At 38.0% G+C, this 26,909-nt stretch overlaps 1 protein-coding gene across 5 annotated transcripts in view; it reads left to right on the forward strand.

Moving 5' to 3' along the window:
- CNTN3 (contactin 3) overlaps positions 1-26,909 on the forward strand; it is a 314,732-nt gene that overhangs the window by 156,221 nt on the left and 131,602 nt on the right. For all 5 annotated transcript variants that reach the window (XM_014851951.3, XM_014851952.3, XM_044754830.2 and 2 more), the window contains one exon: positions 14,868-14,963. In XM_014851951.3, coding sequence (XP_014707437.2) covers positions 14,868-14,963 — 96 coding nt within the window. The remainder of the gene's footprint in view (positions 1-14,867; positions 14,964-26,909) is intronic.

Here is a 26,909-nt window from a genome sequence, read left to right on the forward strand (position 1 = left end):
ATTATATGGTGACTTTGAAGAAACATAAAGCTACATAAAATTATAGAGAATGATGACTAAGCGGAGCATTTACATCTACATATGGTGTTGTACTTTACATTTTGAAAGCTCTGTTTCATTGATTATTGCCTTTGATCATCATATTAAACTCCAAGGGATTCCTGGGCAGGTGTTATATACCTCCTTGTTGAGAAAGAAGAAACCAAGGCCCTGTGGTCAAGGAACCAGTTGGTGAGCTTCAGAAGGACAAACACATCCTCTTTGACTCAGACTTATAGCCATGTCATAAGATTTGTTGAATAATTGAATGAATGATTGCTTTCAATCAATGGACATACTTTAAATATGACTTTCAAATTGGACAAGTATTATTCACTGCAATTTTCTAAGGTAGAGCTTTGAAAGATTGAAAAGGAGTCAGAAGTTTAAACTTTAATTTGGATGTGATGTTCCTCCTTTTTCCCCAAATTAGAAATCAGAGGATATGCCATCAGCCTGGCTCTGACACTTAATTAGCAGTGTGACTTTGGGCAAAATCTAACCTCTCATGGCCTTGGTTTGCTCATGTCAAAATAGGGAATGATAATATATACTGCCCTTCTCACAAATTTTTTTGTTGAGAGTCATGTGAGATAAAATCCTTGGGGCTCTCGAGATTTGTGCACATTTGAGTCGTTGCAGTCTTTTCAAAAGTAATCTCCATTAACTTGAATTAGGTAAGTATCTTTTTTCAGGCAATCTTTAAGTAATCTTGGATGTCTCTCTCCAATTTTGATGAAAATTTTCAATATGAAGCGATCATATAATTAAAGAAAAAATAAACCTCATTATCTTCTTTCTGTGAACAAGGCTGCTTTTTGAATGCCAGACCATAGGAGTTCTCGTCACCTGTGAGCCATGCTGTTAGTCTGGAAATGTGCTGCTGTGTGAATCATTAAAAAATAAACTGTCTATTTGTGGGGTCGGCCTGGTAGCATAGAGATTAAGTTCTCGTGCTCTGCTTTCGCAGCCCAGAGTTCGCTGGTTCAGATCCTGGGCATGGACCTACACACCACTTATTAAGCCATGTTGTGGCAGGTCCCACATATAAAGTAGAGGAAGATGGGCACAGATGTGAGCTCAAAAAATAAAAATAAAAAAATAAACCATTTCTAAATAAGGGTAAAGATTCCATATATGGTATTTTTTCTTGTAGAGTTAGGAGAGTTACCGTATTATGCTAATTTATTTTTGTTTTTCCTCATTCCTGAAATGGATAGAAGTAAGCATATAAAGTAACACCATATATTCATTGCTAAAATCACATGTGTCTTAAAGGCAACCATTCCATGAAATTTATAAACAGTCTCAGGACTGATATACTCAGCCAACCACAGATAGCAAATATCAGGAGCTTTTAAAACTCATTTCATGTGTTGAATTCAGCAAATATTACTTAGTGACTACTCTACTATGGCAGGGGGAAAAACAATAGAAATTATGTCATTCCTGGGGAGAAAGACACGCATATAAAAAAAGAAGAAGCTAAATGGAGATTAACTGGAGTAGCTGCTGAAGGCTTCAAAGGAGAAGGAAACATTTCAGCTGGGCTTGAATGGCATGGGTCTGGATGGAAGAGGGTAGAAGGACACAGGGAGCTTGTCCTTGCCTGGAGAGGAAGCAGCAGGCTAGTACTTAATTGAGCACCTCATGCCTTCCGAGAATTTTGGATCTCTTCTCTCACCAGTTACTCTCAGCAGTTTTCTAACACAGGCCATATTATCTGCATTTTCCAGATATTCCGCATTTTTCAGAAGAATCTGCATATCAAAGAGTCTGAGAAATTTGTACCAAATCACAAAGCCAGTATTAGCACCAAATACTCCAGCTGAAGTCTGACTTTGAATTCTTTGCTGAAGAAGACACCGAGACATTTTAGTGTAGACTGTTGAAAAGATTTAAAAAATGTTTGGGAACAGAGTTAAGATAATTACATTGAAGTGGTATGATTTTTTTACATACTCAGAATGTTGTCATTTTATCGTGGCAAGTAGACGTTTTTGAGTGAAAGGACCAAGAACATGGTTGTATAACTGATTGTTAGAACTCCTCTGTGGCACACCCAACACAGTGGTCAGTTTTTGAAATATAACATACTTTTTTTTTTTTGCTTAACCCTTTTTTATTTTATTTTATTTTATTTTATTTTATTTTATTTTATTTTATGTTTTTTTAAGGATTGGCACCTGGGCTAACAACTGTTGCCAATCTTTTTTTTTTTTTTCTGCTTTATCTCCCCAAACCCCCCAGTACACAGTTGTATATCTTAGTTGCAGGTCCTTCTAGTTGTGGGATGTGGGACGCCGCCTCAACGTGGCCTGACGAGCAGTGCCATGTCCGCACCCAGGATCCAAACCGAACTTAACCATTCAGCCACGGAGCTGGCCCCGAAATATAACATTCTTTAATAAACTTGAAGATCCATTTTTCTTTATTTGGTAATGTTTTGTATTAGAACACTGGCTTTTTCTCTGTCCCTATTAAAATCAAATTGACTTTTAAATTATGGTTTTCACAGATTTTCTGAATTATCTCAAACCTCTGGTATACCTGAAGATCTTTGTTTCAAAGAAAAAGAAAATGATTCATAGTATTGCCACATAAATTAAAAAACCAATGTAGTTTTGATGACAAAGTTAGGTTTTTTTTTAAGGTACATAAAGTGTAAGAAGAAAAGACTTTTCAGAAAGTAAAGATTTACTCCTCATTTTACGTTAACTGTTTTGAACTTTAGTGTTACAGGTGAAATTAACATCCATAATCAAATGGGGAGATTTGTTTTTTTGTTTGTTTCTTTCTTTTGCCAAGATTTAATAAACTAAGAGAACAAAACTGTCAATAGCAGAAACAATGAAGTGTTCTTAATTTTCCCTGTTTGTTTTAATTATTCAATATTTACTTTTTCTTAAAGAAAGGGCTCTCTCGTTTGATATAATTGGGACCAGTAGTTGGACTGTTAAATCAAAAAATTTTTTAAAAACATGTAAACATTAAACAAAGGTACATATATCATAAAAATTTTGTTTTGCTTCAAATATGTAACTGTTAAATTTTGGGGGTTTTGTTTCTGTTTGTTTTTTAATTAGTGCCAAGGACTCTTCTTTGATTAAAGGTCGGAGCTAGCAGTTCATTATATTATTTGTATAAACCACACCCATTATGAATCTTCTGATATTTCCAGTTATTTTTCTTTCAATTTGAGTAATAATTTAAAAAATATTTCTGAAGCAACTTGGATGCAGATATAGTCTAAAGACTTGTATTTTGTATTTGCAAGCTTTTATGGTTATCTTACCCTGTGTATTCCACGTATTTTGGCATCAATTTTTGGGAAAGGGTGAATTTCCTTTATTGAGTTTTTCAGAAGTCTTTAAATTTATTTTTATATAAACATCTCCCTTTTTTAATACACATTATTCATCAACTTTTTTGGTATTTCTCTACTAACTTAATCTCAGCAAAAAAATATGACCAATGTGATCAGTTTTGTTAACAAATACAACTAATTCACCTGATGAAGCAGAAGGATGTACTGGAAAGTAGTTACTAGGCACAAACATTGCATGTGCTCTGGAGGCTGACAGTATCTTTTATAGAAGAAATGGATCACACTGCTTAAGTTGAAACCATTTGTAATGAGTAGGTGCAAAAAGAGGAGATGGAGGAGGACCCAGCCCTCAGCGTGAGTCTTGTGGGACAATGAATCTAAAACACAATTACCCTAATAGTTCAGAAATTAGCAGAGAATGCTTCCATCACAGAGGATGAACATTTTTAACTAGACCTTGAGATATTTAAACTTAATATAACTTGAAAAGAGAAGGGTGGGGCATAGTAAAGTTTTAGAAACAGAATTACTCAAAGTGACAGACTATGCTCTCTTGCCCCAATACCTGGAACATGGGTACATACTTCACATATGTATACATATACATGTACAAGTACGTACATATCTGTTGATGAATGAATGAATGAATGAATGAATGAATGTTAGGGCAAGGAATGTAGACTTTATCATGTAGGCAGTGAGCAATGCATGTAGGTTTTTGAGCAGGTATTGAAAACTGTAGATGTGTTTTATGAAGAAAACTGGATTCAACTCGTTGGGTACAGGGTAAATGGATTGGATGGGAGGGAAGAGATCACAGGTGGAGAGACCAGCACAAAGCTTGGATGGAATTACTGAGAGTATAAAGATAAAAAGAACTGGACTTAAAATCAATGGAACTGGCTTTACCACTTACTGCATCAACTTTGTCAGAGTCCGTAATTGCTTTGAACTACAGTGTTTTTTGGAAAATGGAAAAATAATACTTTTATAATAGAGCTTTGTGAAAATTAAAGGAGAAAATTTCTTTTAAAGAGACTAGCAAATCTGTTCATCCATTAATTTCTTCTTGTATCAGTTTATTCAGTGTTGATAAAGTATATTCTTATGACATAGAAGATGCTGAGGCATAAAAGACAGACAGGCATACTGGGGCCATATGCTGAATACATGCCAGCTGAATTTGCACCATAAAATAGTTCCAGTAAAATTATAATGATGGTAGTAAGAAATTAAAGAGAAATGGGGAGAGGCTGCACTTTGCAGAACAATTAATATGATAAAATTGAATACGTTGAGAAAATGTAAGAAAGAGAAGTGACAAATTGGACATGAGGTCTTAGCAAATAACAGAAAGACGGGAATTGGAAGAGAAACTGGTTTTTTTAGGGGGTACTATGAGCGTAGGAAAATGAAGTGTCAAATATGAGATGCCAAGTGGACCTCCAAAATATGTCTGGAAAGCATGCAGAAAATGCATGTCTTAAATCAAACTTTTGATGGACACACCATTGATATAGACATAGTGGTACACTTCAGACTTGGCAAGGTTTCTGAAAGAATGTAAAGAAAAATGGTAGCTGCCATTTAGTGAACACGTAAACTAGACACTCTTTTAAGTAATCGGTGTGAGTTATCTTATTTCTTCCTCACAAAAATAGAAGAGATAATTGCTATTAGTATCCTCAATTTATAAATGATGAAACTGTGTATTATTAACAAGTGAAGTAATCTGCCCCAGATCAAACAGTTAGTGTCAGAAAAGGGACTTGTGCCTGGGTTTGTCTGACTCCAGAGGACAAGGACTTGGTGCAAGTTAAAAAGTAGAGGAAACAGAAAGATGGTCATTGGACAGAGAGAGAGTGTTGTTTAAGAAAAGTCGGGCATGAGAGTCACTGGAAGATGTGTTTTGCTTTTTAGATGAGGTGATCTGTGCATGTTTCTAACCATAAAGGAGAGATGAGAGAGACTGAAATAAAGATAGTGGTAAAACCAGAGACTCAAAAGGAATAATGAAACTTTGCACTTTTATAATGGTTTTCATTTTTCAAAGGGCTTGCAGATCTGCGATGCTAGAGATCTTCTCTCAAACAACCCTGAGAGGTTCAAAGGGCAGGTGTCCCCACTTTACAAATGAAAATCTTGGAGGCACAGTGCAATCAAGTGCCACTCCCCCAATCATGGGGATCTGGATTATGATAAAACAAAGACAACACTCCTAATGTTCCCATTCCTGTGTTCTTTTTCTAAATCTTGCTGGTAGAAAGTTAGAAAATCTGCAAAGCAGACACAAAGGATTTAACTTTGGTGGGGAGACCCCCCATGGAGATGTCAAGGAAAATGATATGATGGATACAAAGAGAATTTAACTCATTTCTAATATCTATTGATGACCCACACAATGCCAGGAAATATGCTATAGTCTAGAGATGTAAAGATGAAAATGTTGTAGCTCTAATCTTGGTGGAGCTCCCAGAATAGGAGAATAAATGGAAAATATAAAAGTATAGAAAATACAGAGGTAAAAGGATGGAGGTAATTTTAAGAGTTTCAGGAAAGGGATGTGGCTGAAGCTTGTTTTGAAGATGGATAAAAGTGTGCTATGTCAGTGAATGTATGAAAACACCATTTTCATGCTTAGACCAGCATTTTGTGCTTGGGGAAATCCAAATAGTTTGTTATTGCTTCAGTGTATGTGGCTGAGAGTTGGGGGTGCCTGAACAGTAGGGTGATGGGAGACAGAGAGGAAGCTGAGCTGTGGAATTCCTATGTGGAAGGGTCTTGTAGAGTATGCTTAGGTGCTTAGAGTTCACCCTTTATGCTAACATTTGCCAAGTGTGTTTTCTTAGAAAAAGCGAAAAACAGTTCCTGAAGATGTTAAGATCTTCTTAAGTGCTTCCCTGCTTCCTAAGTAGGCTTAGAAAATAGTAAATACTTAAGTCTGCTGGGAAACTGAAAGGACAGACCTGTTTTAAACCCCTAAAATGGGCTGAACTTTAAGTAAGAAATCTGTTTGCATTGGACATTTTTAGTACCTGGTATTACATCCCGTCTGCCCACCTCTGATTCATTTGCAACAGGAGTTAAGACAGTTCGGTGAAAGTTCACAGTGAAAGCTCTGACTGGTATGGGGGAATTATTGCCTCCAGGGAAAACCCTCCACTCTTGGGGTTGGGAACCTGTGTATAAATGCCCCAAACTCCATGTTTCAAAGTGATGGCTCTGGAAGGCATTCTTGTACACTTGTCAGAAATTCATGCAGAATCAAGCCCTCATTGACTACAGTAGTAGCGTCTATAATGCACCCAAATGGTGGCTTCTCTTCAATCCTTCTTTCACCCTCCCCACTCCCTCCTCCTCCCTCTAGAGATCATCTCCCATGTAAACTAGGCCACCCAAGTCCTTTCTGAGGCTCTGTTTTTGGGGAAACAAAAATAAGACTATAAACTTTGTTGAGCAAACCATTTTTTTGTTTTGATTTGGTTTTTGTGGATTTTTTTCCTGAGGAAGATTCACCCTGAGCTAACATCCATTGCCAATCTTCCTCTTTTTTCTTTTTTATGTGAGCTATCACCACAGCATGGCTGCTAACAGATGAGTGGGGTGGGTCCGCACCAAGGATCTGAACCCAGGCCACTGAAGCGGAACATGCTGAACTTAACCACTAGGCCAGTGGGGCTGGCCCAAGCCACTGTTTTTTTTTTTTCCTCCAGCAAAAATGGGTTTATTTGGAATCAGCAAAGAATTGCAATCCAGGGTCTAAAATTATGGCAAGCCATGTGCACTCCTGAGGAGCAAGAAGGGGATGAGAAACTCTTTCATAGAGGGAAAGAGGAAGTTGAGAGGGCAATTGTAAACAAAATGTCCATTAGAGGAGACTGGGAGTTCAAAGTGTAGTGGCTTTTCATTGGCTGAGTTGTGACAGTCTCTCATTGGCTGAGCTGCTGCTGAGCAAGAAGAGAACGTCTTTCTTCTCCGTCTTGGGCTCTGCAATGGTCATAGGGCATGATAGCTCCGCCTTCTGTCCTCCCAACTCCATTTTTTTTTTTGGTGGGGGGTTTAATCATGGTTCACCTCTGTGCTAGATAGCTTTATTTTTTTATTAAGATTGTGATAGATTACAACCTTGTGAGATTTCACTTGTACATTATTGTTAGTCATGTTGTGGGTACACCCTTTCCCCCTTTGTGCCCTCCCCCCACCCCCCTTTTCCCTCCAAGCCACTGTTTTTACAAAAGGGAAGCATTTTTTATTTTCCTGAGATATACCTATCTCCTGCCATGGTAGAATTTTCCCTTAGGGACTTTGCAATGGATTAAATGTTTTGAGAATTTGACTGATGTGTTAAGTAAGGTAACAAAACAAGAGGAGACACTTTGAATTGGGGAGTTGGGATATAGAGCAGGAAATAATGATTAAGTTTTGGTCTTGCTGATAATGAAGATGATTAAGAGTCAGTTGGCTATGTCTCATATTCAAATTTGGGAGATCTTCCAGAAGCTTCTGCATGCATCAGGAAAAAGGAAGAAAAGTCATGGTCATCCACTGAGCCATGGTTTGTTATCTTTTCATAGTGGGGAGTGCTTTAATGAGATTTTTCAACTGATTGAAATTTTACCACTTGATCATGGAAGCTGGATCATTGCATGGAATTCCGCTTTCTTTATAACATCCTGGACAGTGGAGATGCAGCTGAGGACTTTAACCGAAGTGCAGTCTTGATTTTTGTTGCCTTTTCAGGTGTGTCCACTGAGTTTTTTCTTAGCTTTTGTATAGAATTGGACAACTTTCTTTTACTGAAAACTCTCTGATTCTTTCAAAGGCAGTCTTGTCGTTTACACTGTTCTGATAATGATTTAATCTGGTAACTACAAACCGCTAAGCATTTCAACATTAAACATTAAAGACATTTAAGACATTGTGCGTGGAAGACTATTACATTGCGTGTATCTGTGTTCCTCTTACAATTTATTTAACTATCACTACTGGGTAATATTTCGCATTTTAATTGAAAAGGTAGCACTTCACCTCATAGCATCAAATAGGATTGTATTACACAAGTAGTAAGCTCACATGCAATCTTCGCTGATGATACTTTTATCAGCTCCTCACGCTCTAATTGCAAGTGATCACAGGTTTTTTTTGAGGCAGAGCTCTAAATTTTCAAACTGTAGGACCATTTAATCAGCTGACCACAATTTCAGACTTATTGCCATTTCTACCTTCCATTTTAATCTTCTTAGGGGGAAAATGGTTTGTTTTACTTTGCAGTCTCTTATTGTCATCTTTTTTAATTTATGACATACTCAATAGCACATTTGTGTACCCAATTCAACATATGGCCATTTCCACAGCATTTCTCATAAAATGTTCTACACAAGATTCTTTGGTCAAACGTGTTCAGGACACTCTGTAATATCCATCCCACCTTCATAGACTTTATCAGTGCATATTTTCTATTAAGGTCTCTGACTTGTTCTGCATAAAGAAACTCATTTAACTTGGTTTAATACAGCGTTTCTCAAACTGACTTGGGAAATGATAGTCATTCTGTTGCTGATTTTGAGTCTTACAGAGGTAGACTTGTGTACTGTAGCCCTGCAGTTATACGGAGTGACATTCCCCATACTCTGCCTGATAGCCTACCTGGATTAATCCACATGGAGAAACCAACACCAGCAATATGTAGCAAGTGGAATCAGGTTCCTAGCTGAGCACGTGAGTGTCATAGAAAATCTGTTACCCCAGTCTCTTTTCTCCGTTTGCATTGCTGATTTCTTGTGGTCTTGTCTTCCTCTCCATGGGTGGGGAGAGCATCCTGAGAGTGAAGTGCTTGAGCAGCCAATAGAAAACCCAGCCCAATATAGAAACTTAACAGACAGATGTCAGGGTAGAGTGTTTCGTACACCAGGAATGATCCATGTGAATGTTCACAAGGAAAGCAGTCAGAATAAAAAGTGTACTTCTCTCCTGGCTCTACACCCCTCCCTTTGATGGTGACTAGGGAGATACTGGCCCCAAGGGGTGACTGGGGTTTTGGGATATCTTAGAGCAGTACAGCTAACAGACAGAAGAGGAATCAAGGGGAACCACTTCCAGGCTGTACGTGGTGTGGAGGAAGACGAAAAAAAGTAAAAAAATATGGACAGCTGATTTTATCTTTGTTTTTTAATTCAGATTTGCCCAGTTTTATATGTACTCATTTCTCTGTGTGTATTTAATCTTATACAATTTTGTCACATGTAGTTTGTGTATTCACCACCACAGTCACAATTCCACACAGTGCCTTTTGTAACCACATCCATATCTCTGCTCCTACCTTCCCTAAACACTGGCAACTACTAATCTGTCCTCTATTTCTAAAATTTTGTAATTTTAAAATATTACCTAAGTGGAATCATACAGCATATAACTTTCCAGGATTGCTCCAAGTTGTGGGGTATATCAATAGTTCTTTGCTTTTTATTGCTGCATAGTATTTCATGATATATATGTACCACTGTTTGTTTAACCATTCATCCGTTGAAGAAAACCTGGGTTGTTTCCAGTTCAGGGATAGTACAAATAAAGCTGTGTAAACTTTTGTGTACAGGTTTTTGTGTGAACGTACATTTTTATTTCTATGGGATAAATGCCAAAGTGTGCAGTTACTGAGGCATATGGTAGTTGTGTGTTTAGTTTTATAAGAAATTGCCACACTCTTTTCCAGAGTGGCTGTACCATTTTACATTCCCACCAGCAATGTATACATGATCCTGTTTCTCCACTTCCTTTCCAAGGTTGGTGGTATCACTGTTTTTTATCTTAGCCATTCTGATAGGTTTACAATGATACGTCATTTTGGTTTTCATTTGTATTTCCTTGATGGCTAATGGTGTTGAAGATCTTTTCATGTCCCTGTTTACTATCTATGTATCCTCTTCAATGAAATGGCTGTTCCTGTTTTTTTCCCATTTTCTGATTGGATAGTTTTGTTTTTCACTATTGAGTTTAAGAGGAGTTATCCTCGAGACTATTCCTTTACAGGATAAGTGGTTTGCAAATATTTTTTCCCAGTCTGTAGCTTGTCTTTTCATCCTCCTCACATGGGCTTTCATGAGGCAAAAGTTTTTTTTATGTTTTTTTTTTTCAGGGGGTGGGGAAATGGCTTCTTTTTTTCCCTGAGGAAGGTTCGCCCTGAGCTCACATCCACTGCCAATCTTCCTCTTTTTGTATGTGAGCTGCCACCACAGCATGGCCACTGACAGATGAGTTGTATAGGTCTGTGCCCAGGAATGGAACCTGGGCTGCTGATGCAGAGTGCATACCAAGTTTTTAATTTTCACCAGCTAAAAGTTTTTAATTTGGTCAAGTCCAGTTTATTGTTGTCAAGTTCAAAAACTCTTTGGCTAACCTTAGATCCCAAAGATATTCTCCTATGTTTTTCTCTAAAAGTTCTATAAAATTTCTAGTTTAATGTTTTACCTTTAAATTCATGGCCCATTTTGAGTTAATTTTTATATGTGAATGAGGTTGAAGTCAAAGTTCATTTTTTTGCCTATGGTTGTCCAGTTGTTCCAACACCATTTGTTGAAAGGTTATCCTTCTTCCTCTGAATTGCTTTTGCACTTTTGTCAAAAATCAATTGAGCATATTTACTAAGTCTAGTTCTGGGTTATGTATTTTCTTTCATTGATCTATGTGTCTATTCCTCTGCCAATATCACACTGTTTCATCATTGTAGCTATATAATAAGCCTTAATGTTAGATAGAGTGATTCTTCCCTCTTTATTCTTCTTAGTCAAGATTCTCTGAGTTATTCCAGGGCCTGTACTAGTACATTGAAATTTTAGAATAAGCTTGTTTGTGACTTCGAAAAATAAACAGAGAACAATCAAAAACCTTGCTGAGATTTTTATAGGAGCTGCATTAAACCTATGTATCAATTTGGGGAGAATCGACACTATCAGTCTTGCAATCCATGAACATAGTATGTGTCTCCATTTATTTAGGTTTTGATTCTTTTTTTTATCAGTGTCTTGTAATTTTCAGCTTTGCGTGTTTTATTATCCGTAGACCTAAGTATTTCCTTTTCTTTGAAATGACTGTGGTTTTGTGTTTTTAATTTTGGTTTCTGCATGTTCATTGTTAGTATTTAGAACTTGTTTCCTGTGACCTATTTAACTCACTTTGAACTGGGAGTTTTGTTTTGTTTTGTTTTGTTTTTTTGGTTTTGTAGATGCCTTCTGATTTTCTGTTTAGACAGTCCTATCATCTGCAAAAGGGGTAGTTTTGTTTCTTCCTTTCCAAACTGAAAGTTTTTCATTTTTTCCTTTCATTATTGCAGCGGTTAGAATTTCTAGTATGATGTTGGCTGCCAGTGGTGAGAATGAACATCCTTGTCATAGTCCCGATGTTAGGGGTAAAGCATTCAGTCTTTCACCATCAAATACAATGCCGGTTGTAGTTCTTTGTAGATGCTTTTTATCACGTTGGTTTATTTTTAAAGTCTGAGTAATTAGAGGCTCCATAATAATGTCAGAGTTTTCAAGAATTGGATAGGAGACAAAGAGAAAAGTCTGAGAAATTTCTACCCAATAATTTCTGGAATTACTTTTTATTCATTTTGACTCCTAAATAGGGCTTGTTCTAATACAGTTCTTGCCAAGATTGCATCCCAGGCAGCCTTGACTTGGATTTGGGTTACATGTATAATCTGCCAAGATATTTTAGTAATCTGAAACTTTTTAGATATTTATACTGCTTTTCTCTCTCTAGTCCCAAGTATTAAAAAAAAGTGTGTGCTTTTTGTCAGGGGAATCTTGCTATACCTTGAATGTGATGCGTGCTTTACCTTTGTTACTCCCTCTGTCTACAAAGAATCCCCACACACATGTACGCTGCTCTCTATTTCCCTGGTCTTTCAAAGCATCTTTTACGTCTCTAGGTTAATTTTCCTTCCTCTACACACTTTCCACCATTAGAGCAAGGCCATTTAAATTCCAGTTTTGATCTCGAGTCTGACTCTAACCAAACAGGGCTCCCCTCAAAAGGAGGCCCCCCAAGTGATTAGTGGCTTCAGAACCTAGCACACAGTAGGCTGAAGTTCTGTAGGCTCTCGGTGAATACTTGTTTAGTAAGTGACTGCTCCCTTTTCCATCCTTGGTACTAAATGGATATTTAATAGATTCTTTATCTCATAGACACTTTCAATTTCCCGAAAGTTTGAGATGTATTGTAATATACTTAATCTGGATTGAACTTGAACTTTATACATCTTAATGGAAAAACCACAAAATTCTATTTGGCATGCATAAGCTTCATCTAGTGAGCCTGTTAAAAATGCAGATCTAATTCTAACTCAGTAGTTTTAAGTAATTCCCAGAGATCTGAATTTGGAATAAGAATCTTAGGTGATAATGATGCATGTGGTCCTGGACTGTACTTTGAGTAACATAAGCTAAGCTCTCAGGAGATTCTGCTTTTTAGGGAAAAAAAGGTCCATTATAATTACAGTGCTCTGCCAGCAGCAAAGCCCTGGAAAAACCTGTCAAGACCACTACAGTTATTTTCCTTTGCTATCCCTGATGCATATGCTCCCTGAACTGGCCACATCAAGTATCCCAACATAATGTTCCTTGCCCTGGTCTACTGTGGAGACGTATCAATGCAAGTGTCTGCAGCGATGGACAAATCTGTGCCAGGCAGTATTAGTGCTTAGGCAAAAGAGATTTTCGCCTTTCAGGGAGAGGAGACATTATTAGTTTCCATAGAACTATTTGATCCTTTTTTGCATATTCTAGGTAAAATTAGTGCTGAACGACTTCCATGCTGTGAAGTTATGTAACCGAAGAAAACAAGGAATTGGGTTGAAATCTGCAATGATGATACATATTGGGTTGTTAAAAAATAATCTTTTGAAGCTATTTTCCATGTATAGGGTACATTGTGATATGATATACTCCACCATGTAGTCATTGGGAAATGTTTGGATGATACAGTTTTGCAATTCCAACTCTGTTACACTTCCAGAGCCTTAATGTTTTGATAATGTTGCATTTTAGTTACACATTTAAGATGATCTAATGCTATGTTATCATATCATTTTTGTAGGGGAACCTCTGGCTAAAATAAGACCATAAACATAGTTTTTTTTCTTTTATAGACACATATTTGTGAGTTCTGCTGAATTGCTTTACTCCGTGCTTATAACCTAGCAATTTATTACTGTTTTCAAGTAACAATAAAATGAAGCACATAGACTTTCTTATTTCCCTCCAATGTACTGATTCATGGTGCTTAGGATATTCATAAGTGTCTACAGTTTGTAGTTTTATCAATTTGAAGATAATTATTTTGATTTTTGCGTTTTTCAATATAGAGTTGAAATTTTCCATGTTGTTTTCTAAATTACCTACCCTGCCTCGTTTTGTATAGTCACCACATAGGCAATTTACATCAATCCTTAATAGCTATGAAATGAGTATATTCCTTTACAAATTGACAGTGCAATTGTTCTGATACAGAAAGCAACACCATTGAGTATATTATTGTGGAATTCACAAGTTGTTGTTGTTTTTTTTAATCAGAGTTTAGAGAAACAGTAGATTTTTCTTCCCTTTTTCCCCATAGGCTTAAGCTTTGTTCAAAATGAAGCCAACAGAAATTTCTCCATGCAGTGATTTAAACAAAAAAAAGAGAGTATGAATGGAATTTGCTATCCTGGATTGTTATTGGAAGGAATTAATTTTTTTTTTAAATAACCACTGGTGATCAATTAGTATTTGCCTTCATTGCTTTATTAAACACTTGAAAAGAATTCTTTGGGCAATTATAAAAACAATTTGTATTTTTTTCACAGCTACAAATAAAAAGGAATATGCCATTTAATTTACTGTTGTCCTTTGAATTCTACCTGCTTGGTCATTTCCAGTCATATTTATCTTCTACAGAACCCTTCAAGACATGGAACAAATAGGACTTGTAATCAGAAACTGAATATTTTCAACTCTTTTTGTAAATAACAATAATTATAGATAGAATAAAATTTATTTAGGGTACTTACAATAAAATATTTTAGGAGAGAAATTTGTGAATAGTTGGCTTCCATTATAAGATGAAGCTAAAAGTCTTCATGATTTGGTGAATCACGGTGGCAAATTTGGATATCAGTTATGTATATTTCTGGTTCAAGATATTTCATTTCCTCCTTTGAGTCATGTTGTCTGGTTATTTAATTCTAATACATGCTTTGCCTTTTTGGATAGCCCAGGCCATTTTTGACACTATTGCAGTAACACAATGTTACTGGGTATATATTTTTATTGTATTGCCGAATTTCCAGAAGCCTTAATAAGGAAATCAGAATTCTGCTTTCCCTTCTCAAAGCAAATGTTCTCCTCCTGAGGTTCCTAAGAAGATATTTTTAAAATTACCCTGCAAAAGAAAGGAATGTCTCTGTGTCGACATTTTACACTTGTTGTCCTTTCTGAAGTTCTGTTTTGTTTTGTTTTCAAATCAGATCTTGAAAATTTTAAAACCAAAATGAGAAGTACAGTGTCAGTGCGTGAAGGCCAGGGAGTTGTCCTGCTCTGCGGCCCCCCGCCACACTCTGGAGGTATGACGTGCTCTGTTTTTTCTTTTTATACTTATTGAATAAGTTTCAGGGCAAGACCCACAGCGTATGTACCATTATTGCTTTTGTAAATTACCCTGAGAAACTTGATAACCCAAGCATTAGATTCTGTCAGCTGAGTTGGAAAAGAGAAACTCTACAACTGATAGTTCATCCAGAGAAGTTTATAAACATAATTTACTCATTCCAACAAGAGGGGTTCTGAAGGCAAATGAGATCAAGTTCATTTCAGTTACTTAATGGTGCCGAACAATGATTTATCCTTACGCCATTATCATTTGTTATTTAGTTTTAGACCATGACATACGTTGGAGTCTTTGTGGTTTCTTTTTCTCTCCCTGCCTCTCTCCTCCTCTCTCTCTCTCCCTGCCTCTTTCTCCCTCATACACGCACACTTACACATGCTTATTAATATATGCTGTTGGACCTCTTGATATATGTATAATATATACATGAAAATGATATGTGTGTATATTCACATCATTTTCATTGGGCTGTTGGAATTGCAAATTTTATGCTACATTGGTATAAATTGAAATATTGCTAAAAATTCAGAAGCTTAACAAAATAGCTATCCAGAGTGAAGAGGAACTTCAACACATATGAAAATAATTTTGTAAGCACTGCTCCCTAGTATGAGCCTGGAGTGCTGGTTTGATTTTCCTCTCATGCTCACTATTGCAAACTTGGTCACTTGTGGGAGCAAAGAGGGCATTATTAGTGTATAAATCACTGTTCTCAGAGAAACAAACACATTCCGCTGTTGAGAGGATGAGAATTACTGAGATATAAACAGGTTAGAGAGGATCTTTCTGACCAGAGGCGAAACTGAGGTGTCTTCCCATCATAGTAAAGCTTATTCAAATGAAAACATGCTGGACTTTATTTGTTCTGTGACACACAAACTCAAGTCCTTTACCCTCAATGATTTGTCAATAAAACAAGCATTTCCATCTTCAGTATCTGATCGCTGAAAATGTCTGAGGCATCTGGAGACTCCAGATTTGAGGCTTGATTGGCAAATATGATTGCCATCATGTTGGCTGGTATGGGTTTAAATTGGATTCACCATTCTACTCCAATGCTGTATATTTTGCTGGAATCTTTAAGTTCCAGAAGAACTTGAACTATGAAGGGAATCATAGAGTCTCTTGATTGGAAATAAAAGTAACTGAGCTCAAACAGGATTGAAGAAAATAGGAAAGTTTATGGGCTCACATAACTGGCATGATCAAGTGGCTTCTAGTACAGCTGTATGATTGACACAGAGACGTCCACCCAGAAGGACTCTCTGCCTTGCTATGGGTAGTGGGGGTCTGCAGATGGCCTGTAGCTCTCAGCTCCTTCTCCATCTGCCTTGGCAGTAAAGAGCCACTTGCTCACGGTCTCACTCTTCCAGGGGCTGCCCACATCTGGTGACTGAACAAGGTAGGATATAAAGGATCAGCCATTTCTGCCCAACACTGGATGGTTCTGATGGACAGTGCTCATTCCAGGGCTTCCTGCCAGGGGACCAAGGCTTTGTTGGACCATATCACAGTTTGCCTTCTTTCTCTTCCTAATCCTGCTTCTGCCTCCTTGCTTTCACAGGTTTTGATCATTGATGAAAATCTTTTATCCCAAACTCTATCTCAGCATCTGCTCCGTGAAAACCCAATCTGCTGGACCCAGGAGTACAACCAATTTTATAAACAATTGGTCTTTCTTTGTGTTTCTTGACTCTGCTTCCCTTCACATTGATTCCATTGTCACGTAGACTCATTGTGGTGGCAGAGGTGGATCCTGGCAACGCTAAGCTCTTATGGTCCTTAATGCTAAAGATCTTAATGGACTGGACAACCTGTTGCTCAGTGGCTCCTGATTTTAATTGGATCAAGCTTGCTGATGAGATTATCCCTGCAGCAGAGGGCCACAGTCAGCTCCATCCACTGACAAGCACAAGGACGAGAAAGATGTAGTTTCCAAAAGAAAAGGAGGGTTTTATTATGAGATAAAAGAAGGAGATATATTAGATAGAAATTAATAATGGCTAGAATGAACATCTAGTAAGGAGATGTCAAAATAAAGTTTATTTTATAAATCAACATAAAATAATAGCTGGATAGTCCTGTCTGTGATGAGTGTTAGAAATGTTGACCCAATTTAAGATTCTGACTGAGTGATCTTTTTTCAGTGTTTTTATGATTGGATATATTTGCTGATAACAAAGGAGCTACCTTTTAGTTGACTAGGCATGCACACGGTGGGAATGTCTTAATAAGCTTTTGGATGAAACATGTTCCAAAAGATGAATTTTTTCTAATGTCATGAAATTGAAGAACTGTTGGCCAGTCGCAGCTAACCTAAGTAATGACCTAATATCCTAAGTAAATGATCCTGATTTACTTCTGCCTTCGGTGACTTCGTATAGTTCTCTTTCATTTTTAAAGCATATAAATTGGGGTGACTCTGGAAGTCAACTAGGATTGTAGGTGAACAAGGAAAGAAATGGCCCCAGATATGGCACATTAGCCCTTAAGAACCTGGAGCATCTGTGGGAGAGCAAATAACTGAACAAGAGCATACCTTCCTCTGTGCTAGATTGTGGAGGAAAATGCTCAGGACCAGAGCATCAGACTTAGCTGCTGAAAACATGATTCACATTGGTCCAAGTCTACCTAATGCTAAGATATTCACAATTCACATCCACTGTCCTGATGCATTGGCTTGTGAGCTCTGGAAGACAGAGCCTACTTCAGTGTTTGCTCTGCACCCAAGTGCACAGCACAAGGTTGGTTTCTAACAGGCAGTCACTAAGTATTGGTTGAACAAATGAACACATTCATGAAATGAATAAAGGAATCCTTTTTTAGATTTGGCCAGTTATAAATGCTTTTTGAGAATTCAATGGAAACTTTGTTTCTAGAGGTGTAAGCATTTAACAACCAATATGCCAAGCAGACAGTGCAGGCTCTGACAGATCCAAGTGAACTCTGGCCACAGCAGCTGGTATCAGCTCTGCTTCATTCCTTCTTGACTTAGGGACTTTTAATTCAGTGGATGATGTGAGGCTGGTCACAGAGCAGCTGAAGCTGTGGCTCCTGGGTTTATCAGTACATGTGATGTGTGGCGCTCACAGCCCACACTGTGATCCGTTTGGTCCTCTTCCCACAAAATCCCACAGTCCCTGCAGGACATGCACTTGCCCTTCTCTGTATTCACCACTGTATATGACTTTTATTCACTTCACTTTTCTTCATTTCCACCTGGTCCCTTCTCAGTAGTCAGAAGTGTTTAATTCTGTCGTTATTTTCTGATTACTGAAGACACTATCATATTTTATTCATCCATCATGTTCCCTATCAGGGTAACAGCCTAATGGAGTAGACACAAAAGGCAAAATAATAAAATGATAATAATAATAGAAACCTCTACTTATGGAGTGCTGCTTCAGTGATAAGCAGTGTGCTGGCTCTTTGTGGGAATCATCTGCTAGGAGATTCTTTTGATTAAAAGTGTAGAGAGGAACTGAATGAGTGACAGTCTAAGGTAGAGTCTGGAAGCTCGGTCCCAGAGATTCCAAGAGGCTGAGCTCTCAGCTGGCTAATACCTGAGTGCCTTGAGCCCAAATTTCTTGTTTATAAATGGCGGATGAGGCAAGACACAAAGAAACGTTGGTTACAGTATGTCTTGCACCGTTTAATCATTGACAGATGTGATGAGCCCCCATACAGCTGTTTCTTTCCCAGACTGCTTTCTGCCTTCTCCTTGCAGGGGGATCATTCAGAAATCTACGGAGTCCTGCACTAGACAGGCATTCCTCATTTGGTAATTGGGAGGTTGTGGAGTTGGGACTAATACCAAAGGTGTTGGGTTTGGGTTTGGGTTTTATTTTTTCCTGTAGCCAGCAACATGACCTGTAAGAACTATTGCACAGCTATTTATTAAGAGTTACACTTGCTGTTCTTACCTTTTTATTTATTTACTTATTTGTTTATTTTTATTGCTGTAACATTGGTTTATAACATTATATAAGTTTCAGGTGTATATCACTTTTTTTTTTAATTTCCTGGGTTCCAGTTCTTCAATTATTAGCCTCTAGTAAAACTGTATTAAAATCTCCTCTCTTGGTGAAGTAAATTTTAACTTTCTTTTGTTTATTTGGGATAAAAATCAGAAATGTTCTCCCCAAATAGACTAGGGAGATACACGTGGAAAGAGCCTAAGTAAGGGTCCTGAAGTATGGAAACTGCATATATTATTCATACTCCCTTAATTCATCTATGCAAATAATTTATAGGAATGTGGCAGCACCCTGGGGCTGCTTTGCTTAAGAGGAGTCACCATTTATCTGATGCCATGAGAAGGAAAAATTGTTTCATGGTGGGTGACAATTAGGAATATATGTAGGGACTAGGAGTCCTATAACTTCTAAGCACCACAGATTGCTGTCATTCGAGAGGGGTTGTATCTCCCACTCGTCTGTGACATTTTCTGCCACTTCCTGTTCGTCTTCTCTGCACAGCAATCCAGCACCTCTCCAAGGCAAGAGGAATTAGGATCCTCTTGAAAGTTAGTTGGAAAACTAACAACTGACAAGCCAAAAATAAAGTACTGGATATGGATTATCTGTAGCTTAATTATTCTTCTAGTTACCAATAGTGTGAAAAGCTGGGATTAGTGTAATTACCACAAAATTGCTGATATCACTACAAGATCATTAAGAATTCAAATGCACAAGAAAAATTAATATAAATAAAGTTACAAGACTAGTCCATGAGCACTTCATGATCATTAGTAATTAGACAGAAATTCATAGGTGAATCAAGTTATTGCGTACACACATTAATAAAGAGTGGATTTTTGTCAAAAGGTGGCTGATCAGATTTATTCAGAGTAGAGAATAGGCTTCAGTCTGCCCCAGTGTTTCATCAGCAAACAGCTTTGGTCTCTAATCCGGCTTCCTTTGTCTGTGCTCAGTGCCTCTTCTTCTTGAAATGACAGCCCTGCACACTGTCATCCACTGACAACAACACAGCCTTTGGGATGGAAAAAGGAGAAAGTGAGATAGCAAACAGCAGGTAGTAGAGGCTGCAGTGACTTTATGCTAAAAACTGCTTTGTAAATCCTGGTGGGATAGAGGCGAGAACTCTTAGCAACATAACCAGATGGCATGGGATTTGCACCTTCTGTGTCAACATCTTTATTTTATTTTCTTTCCCCGAGATGGACAGACCAAAAAACAACCGTCGTCTCAGGTAGCTTAGATGGGGGAACCTGAAGAAAAGATGCCAAGGAGAAATTTTCTGGAAAGACTTGCCTAGTTGCTAGACCCTTCATCAAGGTGATAAGACAATACTTAGTGTTTCGGGATGTCATATGACTCAGAGTAACTTAATCTGTAATCTTAATGCCATCTTGTCTTCGGTGGTCGTTTTTCCGTGAACTATACTTCTCTCCTGTTTACGTTTGTAATTTAGTCAAACTTTAAACAGTAGCTTTTTACAAAACTTTGAAGTAAAGAATACGTAATATGTTTCTGGCTCCCATCACATTTGCGTCACTGGTCATGCTGTAAAATGTTTCTCTGAGAACCCAGTGGTTTCTCTTTCCCTAAAGCAGTGTATCTGAAAGTTGCTGAGTAGCTGGCATTTATTCAATCACAAATTGTGAAATCAAGATAAAGCAGATGATTGGTGGGTTAGTGAGGAATTAGCATCTGCACCATAGAATATCTCTCCTAATTTCTAGCTCCTAACCCCGATAGGAGGAGTAAATAAACATGTCATGGCAAAGAGTTAGAGAATCCATCCGTAGACTAAATGAATAGTATATCACAAGTGCGAAACAGTTTTTTGAATACATGTCAATGCTGATGTGACTGTTGACATTTACAGGAATCCAAAATATTAACAAATTCGTAGTAGCATTCAGACAAGTATGTTCTGAATCAAATGACACATAAACGTCAGCTGATATCATAAGGATAACGGCAGTATATTTTGATCTCTAAAGAGAATATCTGTTGTAGTGAATAGTCTTAATTGCCGAACATCCATTTTGTAGTTGGAAATGGAGATGAAAAATCCTGAGTTTCTCCAAAGTGCTTGAATGTGGAAACTGTAAATTAGAAATATTCATTGAGTCTTCCTTCTTTCCTTTCTTTTTTCCTTCCATCCATCCATCCACTTTATTCTTTCATTGACTTATTCATACATCCATCAAATATAAGTTGATGTGTAGAGGTTTTATGTCTTACAATGCCATTTTATCCTAATAAATAAGGCCTTTTACTTGAATAAGCTTAGTATTAAATAGAGAAAAAACTGAGAGCATTGCTGGTAAACTTAGTAGGAATGTATCCAAATGAATATTTGTTGAATTCCACCTCAAACCACTCACCAAATGAAAAGCACTAAGATCAGTATGCAGGAAATAGAAAGATAAATAGAAATTCCCCTGTCCTCTGAGATTTATGGTCCCACAGGAAGTGAGAAAGCTGGGTTTGCTGGTGTCTGGTTAACCCTGTAATGACAATAATAGGGGCCTTTATTCCGCCAGACACTGTGTTTATTGCTGATAACAGGGCTTCAAGGAAGGGAGAGTCATTCCCATTCTACACTGACAGTCTGAGGCTTAGAGAAGTTAGGTGATTTGTCCAAAGCCACACAGCAATAGACTTGGGCTTCAGACTTAGATTTATTGCTTTTGGAGGGAAAATGTCCTATGCTCACAAAAATTATTGGCTTCAATTTTTTGATTTATGCATTTTCTGCATTCTAGGATAATGATTGATTGATTGATAGATCAGTCACACCCTTTTGATTGATACACTGGTGTAATTAGAAGATATAATTAAAATGTTTAAGCAACCCCCCCCCCCCCCCCACACACACACACACATGCACACACTTGGATGTACTCACGCGGCATCATGGGTACAAGCCAGCTTCTATGGGGTAGGTTGCTTGAGTTGTAGTTCTAACTCTGACATTACTACAAACTTTGGGCAAGTTGCCTACCCTCCAAATCTCTATTTTTTTTTTTACCTGTAAAAGGGAATAATCACAGAACTTATCATTATAGGGTGGTTGTGAGGATTTAAGAAGGTGATACCCGTGAATTGCTTGAAATATCTCATTTATTTATATAGGTAAAAAATATACTATAGTCCTAATGTGTTTCCTATGTGAGAAAATACAAAAATTTAAAATATCTAAATAAAAGTAAATCTATAAAGAGGGTTTTATTAAATTTTCTTCCCATATCCGAGGGGATTGTCTTGCCTGGAATATTTGTACCCCACTTTGGGAAACAAGGTTCTTGAAAATGTTTGGGTTTTCCTCCTGGTTGGATTATCTGTGGTTGAGGATGGAAGATTTGACTGTCTTTTGTTGAACAACACAATTACACTTAGACATGGAGGAATTGGGACACCTTTGAGATACCTGTCCTGTACAAGCATTAAAGACTGCTTCTCCCCTCTGGGAATTCCTCCCAGAGCTTCCACAGGCTGGACCCACAGCTAGCATGTTCCAGTTGGCCTCAGCTGATTGGCCCAGAGGAAGACACCTGACATATAAGCTGGGCCAATCACATGCCCTCTTCTGGAAATCTGGGATTTGACCTGATGGGCTACAATTTCGAATTTGGGAGTTTGAGGCAGACCCTTTCTATCATGTACATTAGGCAGCCAAGAAAGCTGATGCACACTGGGCGAAGATGCAGCCCCACAGAGACTAAAAACAGAGACAAGGGACAGAGAGTAAAGACTAAGGACTACGTGGCTGCAGGTCTCCAGCCCTCCTCCCCTTGGCAGCTACTGTCTTTCCTTGGGTGCCATGCAACAGCCCCACTATAGAGATATAGATTGCATCTCCTTTCTTACTTAAGCCAACTCTGGTGGGTTTCTGTTCCTTACAACCAAAGGCTCATAGCTAATGCAAAGGACATTGTTGTTAGGGCCACACTAGTGTGTGTGTGGAAGGGGCAGGGGAGTAATGAAACTGATGCAAGGAAAACAGGAAATTGAACATAAAAAATAAACAGCAATTACATGTCTCAACAAGTGTCCTTGGGTTTTTCCAGCATCCTTTTATGATTGAAGTCAGCACTGAATCCATCACCAATAGCCCTGGAAGGGACAGGGTCAAGGAAGACAATTTGGAGAAACTACGTTCATTACTACTTGCATTTTCAGTCATGAGTTTCCTCAAATTTCAGGGATGCCACTGACCATTCCTCATCTGTTTTATTACAGCAGCATGGCTTCATGCTTTCCCTCCCTTTCCATTCTCAGATACCCTAAATGGTCTGCCATGGTACGATGAGAAAGTCATTTTCTCCCACTCTAAAGATGGTCAGGTTCTCCTCGCTCTGGTTCTATCCACCTGCAGACAGAAGTCAGAAGGAGCCTTAAGCCCATCAAAAAAATTGCATGTGTAAACTGGAAGTTAAAATCCCCTGTTACAGAGAGAGCACTTCAACAAGAACTTCCATTAAAGGTGCAGAGTTCTGACTGATATTTTCTGTTTTAAGTAGAAATTAGATTAATTTAGTGCAAATCAAGGATGGTAAATGCTTTGTTTCCCAACATCCCAAGCAGAAATTGAGGATGATCATTAGTTGGTGCTTTTTGTCAGAAAAAAACCACCACAGTAGCACTAGGTGAGACCTAAGAATTAATCTGTGCACAAGCAAAAGAGAGAGCTAAATGTTGGTTACTTTGCCATGAAAATGCATTTATATGTATTTAGTGTTTTAATTAGGATTACATGAGCTACTTTAATAAAGAAAGGTGAAAAGATATTAGCTCAAACTGAACTGTATTTCTTGCTCAAATAAAGTCCAAATCAGGTGTTTTTGATCATAGGTCTCTGGCTTCATCCATTTACGCCCCTTCATTTCGGTATCTAAAATCCATGGTCACTGCTTCTCTCTCCATCAAATTGGCAGAGAGAAAAGAGCAAGAGAAGCCATGTGGGTGGTTTTTATGGACTAGGCCTGGACGGCGCATGTCACCCAGGTGTACATTCTGTTGACTGGTCCCCAGTCACATGGCCACACCAAGAGCAAAGGAGGTGAGAAAATGTAGTCCCCTCTGTGTTGAGGGAGAAGTGGGAATGGGTTGGGAGTATAGCTAGCCAGTCTCTGCCACATTTCCGTAGACCTGTGCTTTTGAAAATAAGCACATTAGGACCAAAGACACAGAGGAAACAGTCCTATGCTTTAAGGGCAGTGTTTTGCAAACTCTAGTGGCTGCACAGAAGCTCATTTGGAGGGCCTGTTTAAAATGTGGATTCCACAGTCCCACTCTCAGAGATTCTGACCCCATAGTGTGGGTCTTTCCTGGGCATCTGCACTCTTTATAAATGACCCAGGGGATTTTTTTTTAATTCAGATAGTCCTTGAGCCACACTTTGAGACATACCATCTTTAAGTCATACAAATTTAAGTATTTTAAAGAAATGTTTCAAGAAATAGAGAAGTGTCATTTATGATGGAGCAAGTGCAAGAGTTGGAGCATTTCAGTGGTTGAATTTTGTTGAATAGGGCGTTCTGAACTCTAAAAAGGAAGCAGAATTCTTGGCTTAGAGCATTAATGTTCATTGATTTACAGGCTAGACAGTTGCTATCTCAGGTGCATTTTTTCTTCATTGACATTAGCTGCCTTAAAGAGTGGTTGCTGGTGTGCCTAGTTGTGTAACTGACTATTCCCTGGCTTTCTTCCACCTTCCCAGGTGTGGAGTAGCTGGTAGGTACCCAGCAGTCAACTGTGCTTGTTGCTGGTCACAGGAATTGGTTAAGACTGCATTGGTTAAGACTGCATCACTTTTGATCCTTATGAGCCCTGCTTGGCATCTCACCTCTGAGTAGTTTGATTTGTTTATTGTTATTGGTGTGTGTGTGTGTGTGTGTGTGTGAGTGAGAGTGAGTGTTTCATCTCATGTCTTTGTCTGTCTAGAGTAAAACCCACATTGATCTTGTAGGAAAGAAATTTCAAAATTGATCACTTTCCCTTTTAGGCCTAGCTCTTGTTTATAAACCTATTTTTCCCTATTAAATTTAGCAAATTGAACTTTGAAGTTATACCAGGATTTAAAACTAAGAAATTGTGAAATGAATCATGTGTGATGTTTTTAGTCAGATTACAAGAGTCGGTTTCTAAACTCCTTCATAGAAACGCCACAGTGCTCACCTTCCCGTATTCTCCAAGGTCTGCAGGGGCTGCCAAGTGATTCAAATGGATGCGCAGGGCCAGGCTGTGAGGCTCAGACAATTTTTTTCCAGTAAGAAAGCTACATCTCTTAACAGCATCATTTATTTTATTTGCATTTTTTAAAATGTAGGACGTACAGTTCTTATTTGAGTTCATTAATTTTTTTGTCATATGTATTTTCCATATGCTGGTGACAGTTCTTATCATGGCTTTTTTCTTAATGTCCTCTTTGAGTTAAATTCATTAGACATAGACACAATTTGCCTGTTAAACACATAGAGATATTTTTCACTGTTTATATGAAATTTGCTCTGTATCAGTCAGGTTCTGTTGCACTAACAAAGAACTCTAAAATCTCAGTGCCTTATAATAATGAATTTATTTCCTGTTTATTTAGGCTCTAGGCTGTGGGTTGGCTGCAGCTACATCCCATGTAACTTCTTTATTTGGGGAAAAATCAGCCCCAATCTGAGATACAGCATTTTAATGTCAGAAAGCGGAGAAAATTATCAGAACCATTTAGTCTGTATACAAGTGATATCTGCATCATTTCTGCTCTCGTTTTATTTTCTAAAGCAAGTCTATGGTCAGTGCTGATTGAAAGAGCAAGAAACTATCCTGTCACAGTGAGGAGCAGCAAATAATTCTTAATAATAATGTAATCGACCAAATGCTCTCTGATTTTTTACTTTAGCTATTTGGCCTTTGTAGTCTTTCTTTCAATATCCCTACATTTGATAGAGATCTAGATAGAATAACCAGTTTATGTTATTCTAACTCTACCAACAAGAAAACATAAGAACAACAATATATCATGGTGAAAAGTGGCGTCAACCTCAGTATGGGAGAGAGTGGTCAATTGAAGAGAACATTCTCCACCCAAAGGTTTCACATGCTGCTCAGCACCAGCTGATTAATGTCATGGTGAAAGTAGATCTTTCTATTTTTCAATAAATCTAGAAACTGTATGTTGGCAAAATCTTCCAAAATGTTTTAAACAATGTGGGTCAAACAATACATGGTTTGAAGATGCCTTCAGCTTGTGGACTACAGTTGGAAGTCTCTTCCTCAAGGACACTAGATTAATCTTAATTTTTAAGAAAGAATAAGCCTCATTCATTTGACAGTCTGAGGGAATACAGATCTGCGAGACAGTTAAGGGTATGGTTTATAGCCCTTAAAAATTCAGTTTTATTAGATTCAAGAGTACATAAAATAATTCCGAACAAGGCTAATTAAAACAGCTAATTATGGGCTCTTGGAGGCCTGCAGTATTTTAAAGTAGCATGTCAATCCTTTTGCAAATTGTTTTACATACTTTTTGCTGAAGTAATTATGTGTTCTCCCCTTCTAGTCTAGTTTACGTCATTACTTTTGTCAACTTAAGAAGCAAATTCGCCTGTTATTTTATCTTGAAACGAGTTATTCAGGAATAGCCAAGAGTTTGGGATGTGCATGCTGTGGTGAACCATAGGCAAATCCAGAAAACAAAGGAAGGGAGCTGCTTTTATAGAGAAAAAGGACGAGTAGGGAGGGGCTGTTCTTAAGGGAAAATCCACTGGGAGAAAGTAACAGTTCAGGGTGACAATGGCTTCTCATTGGCTGAGCTGCAGCATTTCGCATTGGCTGGGCTCTTGCCAGCTGGGGAGAGAAATTTTCCTTCAGTAGTAAAGTAGTTTTACTTCCTTTTGAAGGTGCAAGTGTTCCTCTCTTCCTGTTTGATGTAACCA

Source organism: Equus asinus, chromosome 21, assembly GCF_041296235.1.
Source record: "Equus asinus isolate D_3611 breed Donkey chromosome 21, EquAss-T2T_v2, whole genome shotgun sequence".
NCBI lineage: Eukaryota > Metazoa > Chordata > Mammalia > Perissodactyla > Equidae > Equus > Equus asinus.